This window comes from Peromyscus maniculatus, chromosome 8 (assembly GCF_049852395.1).
Source record: "Peromyscus maniculatus bairdii isolate BWxNUB_F1_BW_parent chromosome 8, HU_Pman_BW_mat_3.1, whole genome shotgun sequence".
NCBI lineage: Eukaryota > Metazoa > Chordata > Mammalia > Rodentia > Cricetidae > Peromyscus > Peromyscus maniculatus.
In genome coordinates this window covers 81,084,007-81,108,577 of record NC_134859.1, presented here as the reverse complement: position 1 = coordinate 81,108,577, position 24,571 = coordinate 81,084,007, and the positions used below count along the sequence as shown (strand labels likewise).

The 24,571-nt window shown below is 49.3% G+C and overlaps 1 protein-coding gene and 2 long non-coding RNA genes across 14 annotated transcripts in view; 1 reads left to right on the top strand and 2 right to left on the bottom strand.

Annotated features, from left to right (window-relative positions):
• Positions 1-515: 515 nt before the first annotated feature.
• LOC121831424 (uncharacterized) lies at positions 516-6,385 on the bottom strand. The gene is made up of 2 exons (XR_006074850.2): positions 6,249-6,385; positions 516-2,730 (listed from the first exon to the last, which is right to left on the bottom strand). It is a non-coding gene; the product is annotated as an uncharacterized LOC121831424 (long non-coding RNA).
• On the top strand, positions 4,658-21,047 carry LOC107402832 (uncharacterized). 2 transcript variants are annotated; one of them, XR_013041854.1, is made up of 5 exons: positions 4,658-4,983; positions 6,056-6,398; positions 12,537-12,721; positions 12,879-13,166; positions 14,670-21,047. It is a non-coding gene; the product is annotated as an uncharacterized LOC107402832 (long non-coding RNA). The 2 variants fall into 2 exon arrangements; XR_006074849.2 differs by having other exon boundaries at positions 4,668-4,983; positions 6,056-6,107.
• Spag9 (sperm associated antigen 9) overlaps positions 19,221-24,571 on the bottom strand; it is a 142,545-nt gene continuing 137,194 nt past the window's right edge. For all 11 annotated transcript variants that reach the window (XM_076543169.1, XM_076543171.1, XM_076543166.1 and 8 more), the window contains one exon: positions 19,221-22,633. In XM_076543169.1, coding sequence (XP_076399284.1) covers positions 22,518-22,633 — 116 coding nt within the window. In that variant the 3' untranslated portion in view covers positions 19,221-22,517. The remainder of the gene's footprint in view (positions 22,634-24,571) is intronic.

Below are 24,571 nucleotides of genomic sequence, written 5' to 3'. Positions count from 1 at the left end.
GGCCCCATGTGGGTGGCACTCCCCGGCTGCCCTGCATTTACATAGCGTTTTCCACGCTGCCTGAGCTGTCAGAAGATCCAGGCAAGCGCCTTCTGGCTGGTGGACGGACGGCAAGCCAGTGGATTTCCAAATCTATTTAATCCCTGGGTTCTGACGCACCCAGTTCACCCCCAAGCAGGATCTAGTGCCCACAGATCTGATGTCAGAGGGAAGGAGTGGCCTCCGCTGGCCTTGGCGTCACTCCAGCCCTCCTGCCCACGTGGCAGCCTGGCAGAGACAACACAGAGGAAGAAATGCCCCAAAGCCCTTGCCTCTTGAATCGCAACCATTTGCTGGCCCGCAAACATCTGCACAGGCTAGAAAAGGACAGTGGAAGAGAGTGACATGGAAAAGTGATCAGGGACTCACAAAGAGAGCCGAGCGCTGGAACACAATCTTCTGTTTATCTGACCACAATAGAAAATGGACTTAGCCACGGGGGGAACTTGGAAAAGCTAACAGACTCTCTGTGGAAATTTATCATTCAACAAATATTTATTGTCAGACCGACTGAAGTTCTGGGCACACAGCAGTGGACAGACAGAAACCTTTAGGGAGAAGGTACAGGTCATAGAATATCTAAGGTTAATGTACAGCAGTTTAAACGGTGAAACGGACGGATGGAAAAAGCCATGGAGGGGCACGGCAGCTCGGCTGATGGGATCTTTTAAAAAATTTATTTGCTTTAAGAATATTTGTTTTCTTTATCATTATTGTGTGTGTGTATGATACATGGGGAACATGCCCGTTCCTTGGTACGCCCGTGAAGGTCAGAGAGCAACTCTGTGGCGTTGATTCTCTCCGGCCACCTTCCCAAGGGCTCCAGGGATGGACCTCAGCCTGACAGGCTGTGGTAAAAGCTTCACCCTCTGAGTCACCTAGCCAGCTCGTTTACCTTTTTTGAGACAGGCTTTTACCAAGTAGCCCGAGCTGGCCTCAAACTCCTGATCTTCTGGTCTCTGCCTCTTGAGTGCTGGATTACTGGTATGCTCCACTATGCCCATCTTAGAGAATGTGATTTCAAAACAAACAAAAAACAGAATGCACTTTTAGGGTAGTTGTAGATTCATAGAAAAATTAAGAACACAGCATAAGACTTCCCCATGCCCTTCCCCCACCATAGTTTCTCCATCAGTGACACCATCCTCCTGCCTCAGCCTCCCAAGTGTTAGGGTTTCGGTGAGTGTCACCACACCAGTGGTGATTATTATCCATAGAAACCTCTATAATCCTTTCACTAGGCTTCCTTTGTCCATCTAGTCCTTTCTGTTCCGGGACCCCTCCACACACCACGTTCCATCTCATAGTCCTCCCTCTAGAGGCTTCTCTTGGCCAAACCACGTCTCACAGACTCCATGCTTTTGATGAGTCTAGTAGTTTTGAGGGGTCCTGGCCAGGTATTTGGTAGATGCCCTTAAATCCAAATCTGCCTGCTGGGAGCTGGGGATGGTAGAATATCCCCAGAATCCCCGTATTTCAGAGGTGGTAGCAGGAGAGACAGAAGTTCAAGGCTATCCTCAGTTACACAGTGAGTCCAAAGTCAGCCAGGGCTACACAAAACCCTGTCTCAAAATATAGAAAAATACAATTAAAAAATTTTTTTTTTTTTTTTTTTTTTTTTTTTGCATGCCGTTTCATCACATGACTAAACTGGGGTTGTGAGGCCCGGGGAGCAGGTGCCAAAAGGGCTTGCCATTTTCTTTACGACTTGGGCCACAGTACTAACTTGACCACGCTGCCGGTGGCCTCGGCCCTGGCTGGTGCACACTGTAAAGCCTCTGCTGAGGAGGCCCTGGCCTTCTGGGCCACATGACACCCGGGCTCTTCTCTCCCACCGACTGCCTTCTTCAGTCACTTATTGTCACAAGCCGGTGAATGTTTTACCTCTGGGTTATACAATCCAGTCCCCCCCTCCTGCGCTGGGCAGATGCTCCAGCTCCGTGGAACACGCCCACATTCAGGTGGATCTTGTCTCCAACCCTTCCTCTGGCTCTTCCTTTCTGATGCTGAAGATACTCCAGACTCATCGTGCACATTTCCCGCCCTAGTCTAAGAAGCCCTGAGTCCTTTCATTACAGAATGGTTATCAGAAAACAAGATCTGGGCACTGAGCGTGCTCTTGAGTTTTTAACATGGAGGTCACGAAGCAAGGCTGTCTGGATAAGAACCGTGACGGAAAACTGAAGAAGAGGAGGAGCAAAGCATGGAGCTACTTGGGGGAAGGAGACTCCACGAGGGAACAGTCAGTGCTAAGGCCCTGAGGCAGGTACATGGGTTGTGTAATCACAGAACAAAGCCGGTAGCTGAAGCAAATGAGCAGTAGAGGAGATGAGGCAGGGCAGGCAGAGATGGTAAACGACCATCACAAAAGACTTCGCTTTCCTCAGAAGGACGGGGGACCGGGCAACGGCATCATCTGACTCACTTCTTAATACAACCACTCTGGCTGTGAAGCCTGGACCAGAAGGAAAGGTGAGCAGCCGCTATCGGAACCGTCCAGTGAGTGCCAGCGCCAGCGGGGCTCCTGGGCCCGAAGCGGGGCTCCTGGGCCGCGGAGGGATGGCTCAGCGGCTAAGAGCATGCACTAATTCTTGCAGACTCGAATTCAATTTTCAGCAGCCACATCAGGCGGCTCACAACGGCCCGCAACTCCAGCTCCTGACAGATCCAATTCCCCTGGCCACTGGGCACCTGGACATAATTAAAACGAATCAAGATTTTTTTTTTTCAGAAGAAGGGCTTCCATGCAAATATATGCTTGTTATTATTTATTTATTATTATTATTTTTTTTTTGAGACAGGCTGTTGTCATGTAAGCCCGGCTAGCCTGGAATTCCTCGTATGGACCAGGCTGGCTTTGAATTTGATGACCGTTCTGATTCTGCCTGCCAAGTGCGGGGGTGACAAGTGTGAGCCATCAGGACCCACCTGAATACCAGCTAAAGGTAGAGTCGAGGGCATTTTCTGGCCTAGACACTGGGTGAGCACTGAATGGAGAGCACTAGGGGTTCTGTCTGACTCTGTAGGAGGAGGTGGCTATGCTTAGCCAAGCAGGGGGAGACTACAGGCGTGGTAGGTTGGGGACTGGCCTTCTGAGCATTCCAGGCTTGAGGGGCCATCATTAACCCAAGTGGGGATGGCGAGTTAGCAGTGAGGGGTGAGGGGAGCTGGTACAGACAGCAGTACGGACCTCCAGCCTGAGGAGGAGAGGGCGGGGCTCAAGGTCTGTACTGCTGGCCTGGACATCCCATGTGTCCACAGGCTTTAGGTCTGTAGGCACTGCTCAGCCTCAGTCTAACCCAAGGAGCCCACCTCAGCCACTAGGGCAGGGAGGGAGTCTGGAGGACAGCAGTCTGCTTCCTACTCTAGCAGGGTTTTGTATGAACACGGAGTGCTCAGGCATGCAAATGCGCCAGGCTAGACCTTCTTTCCAAGGGAACACATGTCAGCGCAGGTCCACCTACACTTGAGTGAAAAGATGGAAGGGTGAATGAATGAAAAAGTGAATGAATGAATGAATGAATGAATGAACGAATGAACATCTCTCCCCTCCTAGGGCTCCCAGGCCTGGCTCCATTCTCCTCAAGTCTAACTGACTTGGCTCAGTTCTCAGACCTAAGTGGACTCTTCTGCATGAAAGACGGAAAAGAAATTCCCCAGACCTCAGCCAATCATACCTCCTCCCGGGTCTGCAATTCCCCCCTCCCCCCTCCCCCCACGTAAGGCAGAAACCTCCATCACGGCACCACTAGCTTAGAACCCGGGCCTCTGCTCTTCTTCTCACGGGTGCCCCAAAGCATCCAGAGGGTTCTTGCTAGAAAAACACATTGGTGACTGGGTGTGGGGGCACAGGCCAGTAAGACCAGCATCCCAGAAGCTGATGCAGAAGGATCAAAAGTTCAAGGCCTGCCCATCCTGCATAGCAAGTTCAAAGCCAGCCTGGGTAACTCAGCGGAGACCATAAACCTCACAGGCAGAGTTCAATGTCTAACACGGTAATAAGCAAATAAGCAAAAAGCCCAGTTCCCCTTAGCCCTCAAGATGGAGGGTAAGGGCCAGGCTCCGAGGCCTCCCTTCTAGGCTTTCTCCTCCAGAGGGCTGATTCTCACCCCATCCCACTGCAGCAGCCTCCACCCCTCCTTATAGCCTCCCCTGCCCTCCTCCACACTTGCCCCCCTCCCGACGGCAATCAACTGTTCGGACCAGTTGGAGAACCAGCTACGAATCCCGGGATGCTGTCTGCCCCGAGGCCTGGCTCTGCCTTGTGTTGCAGGTGCATGGTGAGCCTTGCGATCTGGGCCTGGGTGCAAGACGGAGGCTGCAGGGCAAAGAGCAGTAACGGAGGTTATGGAGCATGCTGAGGGTGCCTGACGGCTTCCTGGAAGAAGCCATTGCTTGGCCCAGCTTCCAGGCTGCCTGACGACGGGAAACAAGCTTTCTGTCCTGAGTTTGATCTACTAGAGGTTCAGGAAACAGCCACTAACTGGCGAGACTAGTTAGATTCCTCTAAATAGTAGTGATGGTGACTTTCCTTTCGTTTTTTGCATTTCTCTGCTTTCCGCTAAAAAGAGAAAAATAAAAATAAAAAAATAAATAAAAAAAAAAAAAAAAAAGGAGGCAGGCTCTCTTTTGAAGGAAAACCAAAGACTAACACTGGGCTGTTCTGCCCTGGTGTTGGTGAGGGAACCCCTGTATCAGCTGAGCTGGAGAGGCATGTCTGTCCTGTGGACTCGAGGGCAGAGGCTGGAGTGCCCAGCGACGCTCTGCACTGTTGCCGGGAACTGGAACCCACCCCGACGTCCATCAACAGTCAAATGGGCGGCTAGATTATGAGAGGCACCCAAGTGACAAGTGACCTCTGAGTAGCCGGGGACCGCCCGAGACAGCACAGCTGGACCTCACAGACAGGACACTGAGCACAAGAAACGCCATACTACCCAGCAGGTACTGTGTAACGCCATGCCACATGTGGCCTTGTGAAAAACTGGCCACAGCAGCCTACAGGGCTGGAGAGCCGGCTGCATGGGGGCCACCCTCAGACTTGTCAGTGGGAGGGTTTTTTGATGAGCTGCTGGTGTTGGTGGGTGCAGATTTGAGGGATGGCTTCTGGTTTCTGTTTTTGAAACATGGGGTTTCACGGAGTCCAGGTAGCCTCAAATTCTGTATGTAGCCAAGGATGACCTTGAACTCCAGTCCTCTACTGGCTCTACTTCCTGAGTGCTAGGATTAAAGGCAAGCTCTATCAGTGGTGCCAGAGATGGAGCTCAGGGCTTCACAAGCTAGACAAGGACCAAGTGGGCTACATCCCTATCCCGGCATCCTCTGCCCAGGGCTGTGTTTTGGTCTGGGTACTGGCCACATGGCGATGATCACTTTGTGCTATGTCCCTCAGCTGCATACTTTTGTCTAACGGTCGGCCTGTGTGCTTGACCCCCTTCCCTCAAAGTTTTGTTTTTAAAAATAGAAGGTACGCCAGCGGGGGTGGCCCACGCCTTTAATCCCAGCACTCGGGAGGCAGAGGCAGGTGGATCTCTGTGAGTTCCAGACCAGCCTGGTCTACAGAGTGAGATCCAGGGCAGGCACCAAAACTACACAGAGAAGCCCTGTCTGGAAAAACAAACAAACAAACAAACAACAGAAGGTATAACCTCCACCCCCACCCCGCAGGTTAAATCTTCCTCCCTTTTCTGTCCACAAGGAGGTAGGGAGCTGTGTCTACCTCCTGGTGCACAACCAGCTGCCAGATCGTTGTCGCTGGAGTCTGTCCATCCACTTAGCTTTCCAAAGTGAGACTGGGGACTCTTGTTTCCATCGAGCAGAGAACACATGCCTCTGGGGTCAACTCCGTATCAGATCAGGCCTCTCTGGAGGTTGGGCTTGTCCCTCCAGCCTGGGACACTCTGGGCCTCCCTGCCTCAACTGGAGCAGCCTGAGAACTGGCTTGGTGGGCGGGGTGCAGGGTACAGGTGCCTGCGTTTGGGGGCCTCATGCTCAACGACCTTCTGCCTTAATTTAGGTTGCAGGGAAGCCCAGGAAGCCTGGCCTGACCTTGCGCGCCACCCCCAAAGGTCAGTTCTCGGGGGTTCAAGTTCCCGTGGTGGCCGGGAGGCCAGAAATCAATCCGGGCCGGTCGGCCAGGGAGGGGCGGGGATCCAGCGAGCTGCCCTCAGCAGCCTGGCACGGTTATTTATAACCGTGGGTCGCCTTACCTCCTGACCTTCAGCCGGAGCAGCGATCCACCGCGATTAGCATCTCTCCCGCCGCCCACTGCGAACAAACACCCCTCTGTGAGGTCTCCGGGAGGGCCTGCCGGAAGCAGGATGTTGACCCGTGGCTCCTCAGGGTGGATCCAGTCCCATGTGAGTGGGGAGGGGGGTGCGTCTGCGGGAAGGTGCTGCAGTTACTCCTGTGGCCTTGCTTCCCGGGTTGCAAATGTTCTGGACTATTCTGGGCAGCAGTTTTATTTACAATATAGGACTCCCCAGCCTGGGTCTGCTCCAATGGGTACCCGCTCTGAGCCAGAGAGAATGAAGCGGGCAGCCCTGGTGTCTGGAGTTAACCGTGCAGATGCGACCTTTGGTACCACACTGCACATTGGAGCCAGGTCACAACCATCACACAGAACTCCCAGACCTTCCCTGGTTGTTGGTGTCCCACTGGACCCCAGAACCCCCACCAGTGGCCTGGGGGAGGGCAGGGCAGGGGACACCACCCAGGTTAGTCATTCATTCAGGAGTTTTGTTGGGTCTCTAGGCCCCTCCCAGGAGAAGTTATTGCCTGTGGGGCTGTCAGTGGAAAGTCCACAGAGAAGCCCAAGTCGGGGCAGTGGCAGAAGGGATGTGTGAGACCTGGAGGTGGACCCCAAGACAGGGAGGAGGGGCGGGCGGGGGGAAGGGGCTGTGTATTTGCCAAGGACAGACAAGGCCAAGCTCAGCATCACATTCTAAGCCAGCAAAGGCTGTGGCTCTGTAGCAGGGCCTCCCCCAGGATAGCTTCCAATGACCTTGCCCCCAGCACAGAGGGCGAAAGTCTCACCCAGTGCCCATCTGGGTCGTGGACCTGGAGAAGGCTGTGGACAGGTCAGGGGCAGCTGGTTCTGCCTTTTGAGAGGCTTGGGCTCAGTGTGGTAGGAGGACTGGGTAGTTTTTGTTCTGTTGAGACTGGATCTCACTAAACGGCGTTGGCTGGCTTGGAACGCTACGTAGACCAGGCTGGCCTCAAACTCATTTGGTCTGCCTGAGTGGTTAAGGACTAGGGCACCACATGCAGCCTCTGCCACAGTCTTGCCCACCCTGAAACACTGACGGTAAGTACTTCAGCTGTGGGACTTAACCTCCCTGCTTACCCTCTCGAGGCCCGTTTCCCCAGTGGGCAGGGAAGGCATTAACTGATGGTGAAGAACAGTCTCAGCTCCTGTTCCTGGGGCCTAGCCGCCTTCTAGACTAGAGGACTACCACCACCCACCTCCCCACCTCCCCACCCCACCCCCCTCTGGCTCAGCCTGCACGTGTCTTTCGAGCTGGTGAAGGTTCAAGGGGACAGATCAGAGAGAGGTGTGCGTGCGGCTGTGGCTGGAGTGGCCATGGGTGGCCAAGAAATCATTCCACAGTATAAAGATTAGGGTGTGTCCTTTGTAGGAGGTGCCGTACATGGGGGGCTGTGTTGGATCTTTGTGGGGGTGCAAGGAAGAGAGTGTGGGTAATAGTGTCAGAGTGTAGGGTGTGGGCAAGAGTTACAGGGATGTTTTGGCGGGTGGGGCTGGGGACTTCAGGCCCTTCAAGGGCCTCTCCCTCATGACCAGTGTGTGGCAAGTGGGCCCTGACCAGTCAATGAACTCAGGGTCTGGAAGAGTCAGCGGCTTTTCCGACTTTTTTGCCAAATGGGATGTCAGCACTAGGGAGGGGCGGGGCAAGAGAGGGAAGGGGGATGCCGGCAGGCCCGGCAGGCTGGGAAGGTGCCAGTGACTTCATGACAGCTGGCTGCAGAGCAGCTGGCTGAGGGGGCGGGGAGGTGGAGCCCGCCTGGGCCAGGAAACCTGCCCCCTTGGCCACTGGTCAAGGCCAAGGCTGCTGTTCCTTTCCAGACAGGGAGAAGCAGCGTGGCCTCAGTTCCCTTCCTGGGGCCTCCCCCACTGCACACCAGCCATCCTGGGTGAGGACACCTGCTCCACTTTACAGATAAGGAAACCGAGGCTCACTGAGGCTCACTGGGGATGGGGGGTAGCACGTTCCCTGCTGCGCCACACAGGGGCATTTAGCCACTAAAGACTGAGGGCCTGCTGTGTGGGGGCAGCAGGCCTTCTCTGAACCCCTAGGCACGAGGCTCTCAAGTCCCCCCCAAAGGAGCTCCTTCTTGGGGAGCGCCTCCACATAGTTTCTTCTATTTGGGGAGCAGGCAGTCAACATCAACAGCAGTGTTCCCCATCCCCGTGAATAGAGTCTTGGGCGCCCCCCTACCCCAGGCCAGAGGCAGCCTTCTACAGCAGACTGACTGTTCTTTTCCAGCCAAGGCTCCATCGACTGCTGGCGCAGACTGGTTCCTCAGCAGGGCTGGTGGGACAGCTGATCACAGACCTGGTGGGTGTAAACCTGGCCTTTGTACCCACAAGCTGAGACCAGCTTTTGGGGGTGTTCTTTCTTCCATCATTTACTAGTTCCCCATAAGAATAATGACTGGCCTATGTATCCTTTGTAGTTCATAGAGGACTTTCACAGACATTGTCTGGGTTAGTGCTTACCTAGCCCCGTGACAAGCAACTCACACACCCATTTTATAGAATAAGAAACTGAGGACAAAGAGGGAGGTTCTGGATGAGACTCGGATCACAGGGCCAGGAAGTAGCTGGCGCTGAGGCCTCTCTGACCCAGACACCTGCCACAGCAGCAGCCTTCTCAGGGAGCATGGCAGTCATGTGACCGAGCGGACAGACTGGGTCCTGCAGCCAACAGCGAGCTATGCAGCAGCCCTGTGCATCTCCAGCCCGGAGTATGTGAAGCCTACTCCGTCTGCTTGTCCTGTGCGGGGTGGGGGAGGGCAGTGGCGCAGGGAGGGATTAACAGTGAGGCAAAGGTGACCAGGGCCGAGAGCTGGCCGCGGAGTGCTCGGGAGGGTCTCCTAGAACAGGGCTGGTTGTTGGTGGTGCCGAGCGCTGGCCAAGGAGTGGAAGGACCAGCAGCATTTCCTGGAACAAGAGTCGACCAACAGTGCCTAGGGCCAGCTGCTGCCATGGGTGGCTCTGTCTGGAGCTGGAGGGGAAGGACAGTATATAGGGAGGTGAGAGGCTCTCAAATGGAGATAGGCTCGGAAAGCCACTCTCCTCCGAGTGGGACACTCTCAGCCCCTCCTTGGGGCATGAGGGCACTCAGTCAGCAGATGAAGGCCGGTGCTGGTGGCACCCCTACTCTTTATGGAAATAACAGTGATCAGAGAACTGCAAACACTGCGGACCTACAAGCCACCCGTCCCTCCAGGGGCTCTCGGTCAACCTATATGGAGGAAGCTGTTTTATGTATGTGGAGGGGGGGTCCCCATTTTCATTAAGGTTTCTGAGACGGTCTCATTGGGTAGCACCGGCTGGCCTGGCCCTTGTGATCCTCTTGTCGCAGCTTCCCCAGTTTGGGGATTACAGGTGCCTACTGCATAGAGATCTAGTTTTTAATTGAGGACTGGCTAGCTAGAAAGCTTCTCCTAGGCCCTAAGGGAAGGGGTTGGGATCACACCCTGCTTCACCCCTGCCACTACAGAGCCTCGGCTTCCTTGGGGAACCTGAGCAAAAGGAACATTCTAGTAAGTGTACTGGGAATTCTGAGAAAAGTTTCAGGGCCAGTTCTCCATGCCATCTACCCTTGACTCCTTTCTGACTGGGAGCTGGGAGGAAATGTTCCCTTAAACCTCTCAGCCCTCCTGGGCTGTGGCTGCCTCCCCCAGAGCCCTCAAATAATCCAGACCCTGCAAGGAGACATCATGGGTACGGTTGGCTGGCTGCCTCTCTGAGAGGGCATGTCAGTAATGTCACGGCCAAATATAGAGGGAACCAGACACCTCATAGGCCCAGGGCCCGGGGAGCCCCAAGGACTCCACAGTGCCTGCCCCACCCCCAGCTCTTCTGAGCCCTCCTCCTCCCTCCCCCCAGCTCGGGCAAGCAGCCAGGAGACTGGCATCCCCTCTCCTGGCCCCAGCCCACTAGGGGACATGTCCCAACAAGTCCGAGCACAGCAGGAGGCTGGCTCAGGGGGTGGGGGCAGAGTTTGAGCTGGGTGTGAGCGTGGGGACACCTCTCCAAGCCCTTTTACAAGCGTACCTTCCCACAGGGCTCTCAACACCAGGAGGCCAAGAGGAACCGCCCCTGTCCTCTGTTCTTTAGCTTCCCCCAGACCAAGACCATAAAGCTGGGGTGGGGGAGACCAGAGAGCCAGGCCAAACCCCAATAAACTGCTGGCCGAATCGAACTGCAAATAATTAGTCCCAATCGCCTCCACCCTCCTCTCTGGGGAGTGGAAAGTCAAAGGGCAGAGTTGCTGACGCAAATGTCAGGGGAGACATGTGGAGGCTTGAAACAGCTGGGCTCCTGCTCCCAGCGAGGTCACTGGGGCCCTGAACACTGTGTCCCCCAGGGCAGCTGGGAGAGCTGTTCTCAAAGACCTTGAGGTGAGGGGGCTCTGTGGCTTTCCCCTCCTGATTCTGAGGTCATTAGAGCCCGATGGAGAAGGTTAATCAGACTCTTGGGAAAAGACCTCTGTCTCCTGTGAGGGGGATCCTGGCTCCAAACCCTCTTCTAGGTTGGACCTCCTGTGGGCACGCCTTGGCAGCTCTACCAGTCTGTGCACAGTGGTGACCCCCAGTGGTCAATGCTAGACTTGAACTTGGGCCTGGGCTGTTACCATTCAAACATTGCAGCCTCAGCCCCAGGCCAGGGAACCTTGGACACAGCAAGAGCAGCCTGGGGATTTGGCTTTGGTCAGGGACATTTACCAGGTCTTAATTTTTCCTCATTGAATTGTGGCTAGACCTCAGCTGAAATATCCCACTGTTAGCAGATCAGGGTCAACATGGCTAAGGATGAACTCATCATCTCCTGGCTCCAATCCTGCTCCTCCTCCGGACTTCCCTGTTTCCATTAATAGCACTGCCACCACCCAGTCCCTGGAGCTCCAAACCTTGTCATCTCCAACCCCTCCTCTCTGGACTGGGCACCTGCCCTGCCCCTCCATCTTCCAGAGAGACAGCCCTTTGCAGAGCGGCTGGTGTGCGCAACAGCACCACCCAGAGGCCAGGCCTGATCACGTGACCCAACACCTGCTGACTGTGTCTTGGGGCCGGCCAGTCTCGGCTTTCTCGGCTATAACCTAGTGAGAATAATCATTTCATAGGATGATGTGTGACTCGAGGGACAGACAGTACCCCGAAGCCCTATCACGGAAGGTCCTAGACAAAGGAGAATTCTACACATCATGTCCTCCAAAGCCTACGTTTTACAAATAAGGCCCAGAGAGCCAGGGTAGGAACTAACAGGGGTGTTGAATACTGTCTTTACATCACACTGCACAGCTAGGCACAGGCCCTTGGAAATTCCTGCTAGTTTTAGTGTTTTTCCCTCCGCCATCATCCCCTCCCAGAACCCAGAATGAGAGGCTGCCTCTGCGTTCATGAGGCCCATCCCCTTGCCTTCAGGGGCAGGTTCACCGGGCAGGTATTGAGGTCACTTAGCTATAGGAAATAATTCTGAGATGTGACCACCACAGGTCACATACAGCAGTCTGAATCAAGGCAGCCCGTCTGCGGCGAGGTTCTAAGTGAGGCTGCGCACACAGCCACTGGCCTGAGGGGATGGCCTTGTGTCAGCTGTCCAAAAGGGTAGGGGTCTCCTCCTGTGACCCTGCTGCCTCTTCCCTGTCACTCCTACCCCAGTGTCCATGTAATTCTTAGGGTCAGGAGCTGGGTGACCCAGCTTGCTGCTGCTATCTAGTCCTGTTTCCCTCTGGGCAGATGTTCCTTTCATTCACCCTGTCGATAAGGACCTGGATTCCACACGTTCCCTTCAAATGAATAGTAAGAGCCACATCCTGGGAAGAGGGGCATAATCATTACCAGATACCCAAAGGGGTCCTTTATCCTGAAGAGGCCACAGCAAGAACATGGGGTAGAAAGGCTTTTAGAATGAGGAGGATGGGCCATCCTCAAGTCCTTGGTCACCTGTCTTCTGAGACCATGGTTCTCAAATGGATGGCTGCTTCTGTTCCCAGGGAACATTCAGAAGCATCTACAGTTTCTGTTGTCACAACTGGGAAGTGGGTACTGCTAGCTGTCTTTAGTCAGGACAAAAACCTTGTTATGCAGCCTGTTAGTGCTCAGGGCAGACCAGGACACAGCACTACCAGCCAATGGGCACAGACCCCACCTTCACAGACTTTGTAATGATCCTGGTGTTCTTGCTCCCCTGCCCAGCCTGGGGAAGTTTCTAGAATAGTCCATGCTGACTTCTCAACTCTTTCAACAAGGATAAATAGGAGGACACCCAGGCCTGTGTACTCACAATCCCATTTCTTGAGCCGTGTGTCCCCTGGATCTGCATGTCGTCCTTCATGAGGGGGAAGAAGAGACAGTGAGGAGCAAGCTAGCTGCCTCAGCTCTCTTCAGAACCAACCTTCAACCCCAGGAGAGATGGACTTGCTGAGGAGCAGAGGTACTTCAGTCTCTACAAACACTGTGCCCATATAATGACCACTGTCTTTCCCCTGGGACTGGCTGGTGTCCCCAAATGGAATTCCTAGAGCTGACCCCTAGAGCTCTGCCAGGCTGGCTTATACAGCTCTGCTACCAGAGTGTCTCACATTATCCAGGTATCTGCTCAAGGCAGCTGACAGCAAGTCTCTAAGATTCCACTCTGGCACTGCTTACCTTGCGGGGCGGAGACCCACAAACATGCCCACCCTGTCTTCTGTCTCATCTTAATGGAGGACGCCACCTCCCCCATCACGGCGATGGTCAAGCGATTGGAGAGTGGTACTGGGCCTGGACGCCCCCCAGCTGTAGCCCCTGAGAAGCCCAGGCGGGGAGTTTTCCAAAAGATGCAGCAATGATGGCAGAGCCCTGGAGGAAGGAGGAGCCCGCTGAGTTCCTAAGTGCAGGTGAGGCTCTGAGGGATCTGGGAATACAGAAAAGCCACCGCTTGCCTCAGGGGTCACCCCTTTTTGGGATCATGCCTATCTCCTGGAAATCCCTCCCTGCTCCATGGCATTCACTTTTTACCTTTGCTTCCACTGTGTGTGTGAGGGGCCATGGCCGCCAGCCTGTCCCAGTGTTCCACCCAGCGGGTCACCCTCACTGTCTATCAGTCTTCTAACTATAGAGCCCCAGAGTTGGGGAGGGACAGCGATGGCCTGGCCTTCCTGCCCGAGGGGTTCCTGCCACTGCTGTACTGGTCCAGGACCCCCAAAGAAGGGCTGGGAACCTGACTGCTGGCTAACCCAGCCCCTCCCCAGCTTTCCTTTGCCCCAGCAACTTCGCCTGGCTCTTCCCTTGCATTACCGGCATCGTCTAGGCCTGTCAGCTGGTGGGGTCTGCAGAGCCACACAGGGCCCAGTGCAGGATGGTACTTTAAACATGGGGATGCTATTTCCCTAGGGGCACTTCGGCTGGAGTTTGGGGCATTCATATCCACCCTCCGGAACACGTGTGAATGCTCTGAAGCATTAAACTCTGAGCTTGAGGCTGGCAGTCACTGCTGTTGAGATGCCCCATCCTTCAGGCCTGTGCCTGCTTTAGATAGAGGTGTGGTCCACACAAGCTCTCATTTGGCTGGACTGCGAGAAGACCTCAGGGAGGCTGCAAATGCCTCACCATGGGCTCTGCAACTTCCTGCTTACTCCACATGGCCTCCACCCTCTGACCCTCTCCTGTCAGCATCCTGGACAGGGAGTGTTGGTCAAGTTGGTCTCCCTCCATGGGACTGACAGTCAGACCTCACCCGTCCCAGCCTTCAGTGATGTCTACTCTGTCTTTCTCCTTAGGAAGATCCACTAACATGTAACTAACACTGGTCACAGATGGTGGAGAGCACCCCCCGCCCCAGACACACCTATACACATGCTGATGATAGTCCTGGGGCAGAAAGCTATCCTAGAACCTATCTGACCCAGCACTGCAGTGCAGACCCCACCAGCTGACAGCCCTAGACCACGCTGGTAACACAAGGGAAGAGCCAGGCAGAGTTGCTTGGGGCAGGGGTTTTTGTTGTCTTTTAGAACTGAAAACCAAGGGTCAGAGAGAAATACCAGGCTAAAGCAGTGGCCACACAAAACAACTTCAGAGGGGTTCATGAGCTTCCTGGTGGCAAGTGCAGTGACTAGCAGGTCCCTGAGAGTAAGCTGAGGAGGGAGTATAGAGAGGAGAGGGGAGTGCAGCCTGGGAGGTTTATTCTGGGCACACAGATGTTCTCCCTCTAATCCTTACCCCCTCCTTTCTTTCCAGCAGCAGCTAGAAAAGCCAGGAAATAGATGTGGATTGATGGCCTATAATGGGCTTAGTTAGTGCTGTGACCTGCTGAGTTATGTAACTCCTATTTATTATCGGCTTGGATGAAGTTTCCATTGAAACAACTCACTAAGCTGATTCTGTGACATTTCCTTTAGCTTCCCCAGAGGCGGCAGCAGAAAATTCCTCTGCAACTTCAAAGACCAGAAATTATGGTGTGGATGCTTTCAAAACCCTTAGGCCGATGTTTGTCTTACCCATCTCAAAATCTGCAACTTCAGCATCAGCCCCATGCTTGGGTCTCCTGGATGCCTAGGCTATAGGCTGCCTTGGTGGAGCTGAGCAAGGGCATCTTCCTGCCTCTAGCGAAGGGGTGAGGAGAGCCAGGGCAGTGAGAAAGGACAGCAGCCTGGTGGGAAAGGCACTGAATTAAGAGTCAAAAGTTCCAGGCTCATCTTCCGGCTTGCTGGCACTTGGAAGGTGAATACCAATGTGGCGCCACCTTGTGCTGAAAAGGAAGAAGAACCTGGTCTCGTCAAAGCACAGTGGGTCTTCTTTCCCACCCCTTTCCTGCTCTGGGAGAGGTGGAGACTTACACTCCAAGGACTCTCCCTAACTAAACTTCATCTCTCATCCCATTATCTCAGCTGCTAAAGGGGCCCTAGGAAGAAGGTGTCTAAAGGTGTTGACACAGAATGCCTTATGCTGCCATTCCTAGTTCTTTGTGAAGTCCTTGGTAGCTTCTCCAAGGAAGCACAGGTGGCCTACACACACACACACACACACACACACACACACACACACACACACACACACACACAGACAAAACCTGTCTCCACAGATGCAGACTAAACCAAAGAGCATGGAAGGCCAGTAGCTGAAAATTCACTCCCAAATTGGACCTCAACCACAAATCTTTGGGATGAGCTAAAGATTGAAGGTAGGCTTGTTGAGAAAGGGCAGTAGGAAAAGAAACTTAGGCAACTGCATGGAAGGATACTGGCATCTTGTTAATTGTTGAGTAATACACGATCTCATGAGCTATTGCAACAAAGAATCTCGAGACCATCACTGTGGTGCTGATGAAAAACAACAACAACAACAACAACAACAACAACAACCCAGTTTCTGAACAGTTACTCCATTTTTGGTTGTCTGCACCTGCTAATATCTCCAAAGATGCAATTTTGCCTTCTTGCTTGGGCAGAGTAATGCTAAGCTTTCATATCCTATCAAAAGCATAGACGTCTCCTGGACACCATTTCCCGCTCTGTTGTGCATTTGATGTTAGTGTTTTACTTAGTTCTGTGTCTGTTCTCCACTCGTTCATGTGCTGAGCTTGGCTTTGTTATTATAGGCAACAGGTATCAGGCATGTTGAATGGCGTCTATTGTCAACTTTACCACTGTTTCCATGCTCCTCTCTGTCTGCATGGAAATGGAATTAGCTCTTAGAGTAATGTAAAACATAGTCTTCCTGTGTTTAATTTTCAGGATCAATCTCCTTTTCCTTAAACTGGGAATGGTGAGTAACAAGAAAAGGTCTCTGACAGGGTCAGAGTACCTCTGCTTCTCTGGGAATCACCAGACTTTTAGGCCCACACAAGGCTTAGAACACTGTAAATAGATGGGACTTCCTGCAGCCAATGTTCTTATTTTAAGTGGACACTGCTTTGAATGTACAGTCACAATACTTGATTACATGTCACCATTTCTGAGTCAGCATTCCCCATCAACCTATGTTCCTTGAAGGTGTCTTACTCATCTACACATCTGACCTCTGGGACCACCAAAAGCCAGCTTCTGAATGCCCTGCAGGGTTGGGGTGTGTTGCACTGTACACATTACCTCATTTAGTCAAGAGAAGAATTATGGGGTATTATAGCAAGGGAACACAGTACTTATGTAACTATTAGAGGGTCACAAATTAGCAACCAGTGGACCAGGACTCCAACGCAGGTCTCACCCCACATGTGCAGCAGCCTCCATGTCCAGTTAATCTGGTTTCACCAATTGCTGAGATGCCTTCTCATCTGTCAAACCTGTCTATCAAAAGGCAGGGTATTTTCTATGGCCAGGCCTCTGGATCACGTGGGGTCAATAGTGCTCTCCACAGGGGGTTCTCTGAAGATCACCCGTGGATTTATGGGCACATATTTGGAAAAACTAGTTGTTACAAAAATGATACTATGGGCTCAGGGGTTAAGAGCACTGGCTGCTGTTCTTCCAGAGTCCTGAGTTCAATTCCCAGCAACCACATGGTGGCCAAAACCATCTGTTTTTGCTGTTGGTGTTTTTAGAGACAGGGTTTCTCTGTGTAGCTTTGTGCCTTTCCTGGAACTTGCTTTGGAGACCAGGCTGCACCTGCCTCTGCCTTCCGAGTGCTGGGATTAAAGGTGTGAGCCACCACTGCCCAGCCCAAAACCATCTGTAATGAGATCTGGCGCCCTCTTCTGGCCTGCAGGCATACATGCAGGCAGAACACTGTAGACATAACAAATAAATCTTTAAAAAAAAGAAAGAAAATGACACTAGGCATGATCAAGAAAAGCTAATGGGCTAGGCAGTAGTGACATACATCTTTTTACTCGGGAGGCAGAGGCAGGTGGATCTGTGAGTTCAAGACCAGCCTGGGCTACAGAGTGAGTTCCAGGACAGCCAGGGCTACATAGAGAAACCCTGTCTTGGAAAAAACAAAACAAAACAAAACAAAACAAAACAAAACAAAACAAAACAAAAAAAAACACCAGACAAACAACAAGCAAACAAACAAGCTAACAGCCTCTTTCTATGAAAACCGTAAGAAACTGTCTTGCCAAGCAAATACAGGCTCATGACAGGAAATATCACTTACCCCTTTAAGGTATCCTAATTTTCAACTGCCCTTGAATCAGAAAAGAAGGACTATGAAGCTGAGGTGGGGGTAAGCCTCACAAAGTTACCACACAAAGACCCTAACTGGCCAAGAATAAACGAAGCTTTGTCTCCTGGGAAAGAGGATGTCTGGGACTCCAGCAGGGCTGCTCTCATTCTCATAAGCAAAACAGTACCAACTTGAAGATCCCAGAATCACCTGGGTAACCTGAGAGGAGAGAAAGGAGGGGAAACCTTACGTGCAGTAGCTCCAGGGCAAATCATGGCCATAGCTCCCTCTTCTGGCCCGACTGAGAACTACAGCTTATGGCTGAGATTGCTCTTCCCAGAGTCAGGGTGCATTTTGTCATCCTATTATATTTTACGGCCTAAACTCAAATCATAGCTTTTATCTTTGTGGGCGGAAGCTATTTTGTTGCTTTTATCTCACCAAAAAAGCAAAGATATAAATTACTTGGATTCAGTGTCTTTTTTGATCAATTGTTAATTCTAAGTATTCCAACCTTCCCTAACCCCACCCCACTGGATGGCCCAGAAGTTGCCAGCAGGGATGTCTCTTGTTGTGTGAGCTCAAAGCCAGCCTAGTCTACAGCAAGGTCCAGGCAAGCCCAGGTCACATAAGTGAGAGCCTGTTCCAAAGGAATAAAATAAAAAAAAAAATAAAGGCTAAAGGTTATTATTATGAAATGGAAGTGGTAGCAGCCTCTGCCAGGAGTGAGCATGCAACTTTCACTCCTAGACTCAGGAGGTGAGGCAGGTGGATCTCTGAGTTCGAGGCCAGGAGGAGGAAGAGGAGGAGGGAGAAGGAAGAAGGACGAAGAAACCCACCCCTCTTTACATTTTTAAAATTACCCCTCCCAGTGTGTGTGTGTACATTTGTGTACATGCCAAGGCCAGAAGACAGCCTGTAGGAGTCGTCTTTTTCCTTCTATCATATGAATGGGTTACAGGGACTGACTGAGCACCTTTATCCACTGCGCCAACTCACTGAGACACCAAATCTCATCCTTTTTGAAAACGTAATCAAATCACGCCAAATGCTGCTGCACTAAAAGTGTACTTACACTGTGCTGCCATGGACCCCCTTTATTTATTATATTTATTTATTTATTTAATTTATTAATAATTAAATCACTCAATCAATTAATTAAATTATTATTATTCAGTGTTCTGCCTGCATGCCAGAAGAGGGCATCAGATCTCATTACAGATGGTTGTGAGCCACCATGTGGTTGCCAGGAATTGAACTCAGGACCTCTGCAAGAATAGCCAGTGCTCTTAACCTTGGAGCCATCTCTCCAGCCCATGGATCCCCTTTATCATTCATGTTTTCACATCTTTGAACAAGTGTATGACATGTGTCATTAAAATCCACATTTTGCTGGGCAGTGGTGGCACACGCCTTTAATCTCAGCACTCCCGAGTCAGAGGCAGGTGGAACTTGGGGAGTTTGAGTCCAGCCTGTTCTACAGAGTGAGTTTCAGGACAGCCAGGGCTACACAGAGAAACCCTGTCTCAAACAATAAAAACAAAAGCAAAAACAAAACAAAACACCACACTGCAAAATGTCTCTGACCACTGACGGCAATCGACTGCAGGAGGCTAAGTGTAGGTTTTACTCAACACTCCTGTCAACTGAATGCCCTCCTGACCACTGCCACGTGCCATCTGTACCATGAGCCACAGACATGTCCCCACTGCTCACTTTTAGACAGTGCCAAAGAACAATCTTGGCTCTCAGAAATGACATTTTATGGGATGTATTATTGGACTTTCTGGTAAAAATGAAGTCTAGAGCCCTAAGAAAGATAAAAACAAAGCACACTGGACCTCACACATGTTTCATATACATATTTATATATATTTCATGTACAAAGTTACATTCTGAACCCCAGGGATTCCATAATAGAAATAAATACTGAAATAACTACATTGCTAATGAGCTTTTTACTCATAGAAATGAAGCCTCGGCCTCTAAGAGACAGCAAATGGGCACTCTAGAACCCAATCTTATGAGGCAAGTAAAGTTCTGATGTCTAGGACAAAAAGAATTTAGGACATAAACAGTTAAAACATATTCAAATATTGAGAAATATAAGACAAAATTATTAATAAAACTTCATTTTTAAAAGAAAGAAAAAGACAATTAGTGTTACAGAATAGCACAACCCTGTTAGAAAAGCATTTATGATTTCAACATTTATTTCCTTCTCTCCCATGTGTCCAAGTGGGACGTCATCAGCCCCTTTCCTAACATGATCAATTAAGAAGAACCCTAAATCTGGTCGAGTCCTTTGGTAATAGTCATAATACTTACTAGGAGATAAATATCCATTTCCATGGCATTTGCAAGACACATTCTTTTTAGGTTAATATGAGGCATTTTGTTTTGTTACAAATGCTGCATATTAAGTGGTCTCTTCTCAAGCTCATGAGATGAACAATGCTACAGGCTGAGAGTATATTTTAACCTTTCCACTGCACGCACATTCCACCTGAAGAGTGACATGCTGCAGCCTGTGCTGAAACGTTCTCAACTCCCAGCAAGCTGCAACTTCTGAGAGATACAACATTACTATTTTATCAGTTTTGATCTACACGAGTTAGAGAAAAACACTCTCACTACCGAGTTTCTAGAAAGCAGCCTCCTTTTGCCTCCTAGAGATTTGAGCCTGCATTCCTAGTGTCAGACTGAGACATACACTGCTGCTTTTTATAGACCAGCAATGGCTGCATATTGGTAATTTCATATGGTTCAGCCTCATATATAACCCAGATGTAACAAAAACGAGAACTCAGTACTCTGCCTTCTTCCTCTAAGTTTTTTTTTTTTTTTACATGGGAGACTGCCCAAAGGCATTCAAGCCTCCTTTGCCCTGTGGAGGCTATGGCAATTTATACTCCTTTATTTTACTGTTTGTGAGCAGCTTACATCCGGGTATTTCTTCCAAAGATCACCCCCTTGACCAAAATAAACATCCCAAGAATATATGTGTTATGGGGGGAAAGAGGAAGAGAAGCAAAATTATAAATATAAGCACAGCCCTTAAAACAAGCTGTACGGGTGCATCTGCTCTCTCCGGTCCTTGAAATAAGTCCACAGGGCCACAGTGATTTGGGATCTTTAGCTAAAATCACCACACACCTACAGTCTGTGAGTGAAGTCAACGTCATTAAGTCTCAAAGAAACAATTATAACCAGGGTAACAATACACTTGCATGTTTCTTCTTTAGCTTCTGGTTTCCTGAGCTACACTGGACCACACAAACATGTAAAGAGCTTCTGAACAACAATGAGGGTGTCTGACTCTGGGACACTTACTTCTTGGGATTAAAATTCCCAGAAACTTTGGTGTCTCATTATGAATTTATACAACATTTCCAATAAATGTTGATAATGCTTTTTTAAAGTATTTGCCTCAAACAACTCATATTTAAAGTAAAGATATAGCAAACAAGTTATGGAAAAGTGGTCAGCTCTGAAGAAAAATGAGTATGTAGATCAAACAAAATATTATCCTCTATACAGATTTATCAAAACAGGTCTTTTTCTTTTAAAACATACAGGGGCCACAATTTTAGAGTGTGCCCAATGTGCTTATTGATACAAAAGCCTCCCAGGCTCATTAAGCCCCATGTGTTTTAGGATCTAGCCTAATCACGTATATGCAAAAAAATCACTGGTGTACCTTTTTACAGATATCTTTGTGTCACAGTCTGGGGAAAAGTCCCCTGGAACTTAAGAATGTTTTAGACAGAGACTTGTGTTTGATTTCCTGTCTATGAAGTGATCTGGCCCTTCTAATGACTGGAGGACCTGTTTCCTGTATGTTTTATTTTTAAAATAGCACATACAATTTTGTTAACTTTGCTTGCAGCCATGAGTAAGAAATGGTAAATCATCCATTTTTAGGAAGCTTGCGAGAGGAAAAAAAACATATAGCATAATGGTTTTTGAAAATTCATAAGGTTATCAGTTAAAATTAGATTTAAACCCACTTTTTCAAATGGACACCGTGAATGAAAAGATTGATGCTGACTTGGCTGGCTTTGCAGCCTTTCCCTTTGAGCTGACAAGGGTGCCAATGCTGAAGCATTCTCTATACCAAGCAAACGCTGGCTGGTAGTTTTACACAGAACAAAATAAACCAACTTTCCTAATCATTCTGCATTCAGCTAATTAGGTCGAATCCACGGCCACCACAGTGTCCCCTCCTTAACAGGTTAAGAGCAGCCTAGGAACATCTGGCTGACAGGTGCATTTTTTTCCATAGAAAAAACTGAATCAACTACCACCATCCTCTAGGACAAGGAGTACAAAACACAGCTTCCTCTTAGACTATCCTTCCAGTATTGAAGTGTCCTCTATGCTTCCCAGAATATTTCCTAAACTTCAAATGATACATTTCTTAAATGTCAGTATGAAAATGGGTAAAACTAGTCTAAAAAATGAGAATATTCAGAGAAGCAGGCTTCATAAACTTTAGAGTTCTAATGAGATAGGAACAAGAAATTTTATTTAAATAGTGTAGCCTTAATTTCTTTAATATAAAAACCCCCAAATCTGATGAAAACAAAGTTTTATATACCATATAAACAAGATTTGTCAGAATTGAAAGTGAAAGTTAAAGTAATTTACAGTTAGCTTTTAGCCCTCTTGGGACATTTAGATAAATCCTGATAATCCATCTGCCATTAGTGTGTCAATTCTATAATACACTGGGGAAAACTCTATTGTACTTCATGTACAGTTTCATTTATTAAATCTTTTCCATTAGTTCCATTATTAGTGACAGCTAAAAAGTGACCTTATCAATTAAGTGAGTGACATTAGACTGTGGCAGAGCAAACCACATCTGGATTGCTTTCTGTAATTTACCAGTTTGTAGAAAGTAAACATCCTTTGATTTGTTCATGATATACTGAAATTGCCTATTAACACTGGTGCAGTAAACTAGCTCGCTCCTCTGTATTGTTACCATAGGACAGATTTTGTAATATAAAGGTAACGGGAAAAAATGCTCACGTATTATGTGGTGAAACGTCTTTCACAAAAAGAGCATTAAATAAGGGGAAGGGAAAAGAAATCATGCAGAAGAGGCAGCCTCCTCATCTCCACCTGTCTCTACGGACTCATTCATTGCCGCACATCACTTGCCACACTATCAGGTGACTCCTTTCTGCTTTGGTGACTGAAGGTTCCAGTGGAAGATCCTCTCCAAGAAGTTCAGACTCTCCACCTTCATCACCTAATGGGTCGTAAGGAAACTGAAGTTAGCTTAAATGCAGAAACTAGAAAATGATGTGAACTGGACTCACAATTAGCCTATGAATAGGACGCACAAAGCTTGTTTGACGTCTAGTGTAGAGAACACAGTGCAGCATACCAGTAAAAAGTAAGAGAAGAGTTGGGGCCAGGGAGATGGCTTAGTGAGTCAAAACTTTTGCCACCACGTGGTGAAAGGAGAGAAGTGATTCATGCAGATTGCCCTCTGATCTCCATATCGTATTCCATAGTGTATGTGCATGCACACACACAAATACACACTAAATGCAATAATGACAAAAAGATACCAGAGTCTGAATCTTCACCCACACCATTGCCTGATTTCTGAAATTCCCTTTTCCTTTCACTCATGAAAGCTAGTTCACAATATTATGCTGGACAGTTATCACAATATGTCTGTTCATTAATGATAACAGAAATGGGAGACGTTAAAAGGAAACATATTCAGTTCTGTGTTTCTCCAACATGGACATTCTACTCCTGTTTATTTCAAATTAAGAAAGCATAAATGTGGAGCATACTAACTACGGCCCAGGATGTCGTGCTGATTCTCAGTGACCAGGGGTAAGGTTCTCCAGCTGAGACACTAGGTACCCAACAGGCACTGCTGCTCCTCCCCACAAGCTTGCAGCAGTCAGCTCTAATGTGCAGAGCCAGGTTCTTCTGGTACAATCTAGCTGACAACTTGTTTAGTGGGATGAGTTCTTCAGCAGAATCCTAAAAATGTGCGCACTAAGAAACAAAGATATTCCACTGAGTACTGGGATTCTGTAATGCTCCCATTTGAATTGAGCAGAAGAAAATGGCACCATTGACTAGAAATAGAGGAAGAGAAGTAACTGAATATATGCATTTTTCTATGCAAGCCATTTTCCCTTACCCCCTACTCCCATGACTTTTTCACAGCAATGTCAAAATACAGGGACCACACTCAGGTCAAAAGTCAGTTTCTCCAACTAAATATAACCATATGTTTAAGAAAAAACAAGTTTGACTTAAAAAAAAAAGATTTATTTTTATTTTATGTGTATGGGTGTTTTGCCTGCATCTCTGTGCACCATGTGCATGTGGTGTTCACAACGGCCAGAAGAGGGCATCAGATCCTGTGGAGTGGAGAAAACCTCCATGTGGGTGTTGGGAATAAACAAGGGTCCTCTGGAAGAGCAGCCAGGGCTCTTAACCAATGAGCCATTTCTCTAGTCCCAAGATTGGCTCTTAAATTTAAAAAATTTACAACGAGCCAGGTGTTGTGGAGTATGCCTTTAATCCTGACATTCTGGAGGCAAAGCTGGGCAAAGCTTCAGTGAGTTCTAGGCAGCCTGGTCTAGCCAGTCAATTGCAAGCCAGCAGGCATACACACTGAAGCCTCCTTTCAAAACACAGAACAGCAGCGGCGGCGGCGGCAGGCTACAAGGGGGAAGACGAAGTGTCTCAGGCCAAGGCCTCTGGGCTCTTGCCTCCTGAGCTGTTCGGAAGACTCAATGTTTTGTCCCCAGGGTCCCTATACTGAAGCCCTTACTGCTTTGATACATTCCTTACTGTTAAAACATTACAAAAAATGAGTAAGAAGAGCAACAAGATTAAATTCAAGGTGTTTCTGTTGTTATTGTTTTGGTTTTTTGAGACTGTGATTCACTTTGTACCCCTGATGTCCTAGAACTCATAAGCAGCCCAAGTTCTACCTGTCTCTGCCCCCCAGGGTGCTGATAATAAAGGGGTGTGCTACCATATTTCACTTTTAAAATCAACATACTCATTATTAAAATACAAGTGCATTTTCCAGGCTGGATTACTAGAGCTATTGCCAAACCTGGTTAAGCAATTTTTACGCTATTTTCAGATTCTGCTATGGAAAGCATTTAGTGGAGGGGAAAAACTGCAGATATTTGACTAAAATATT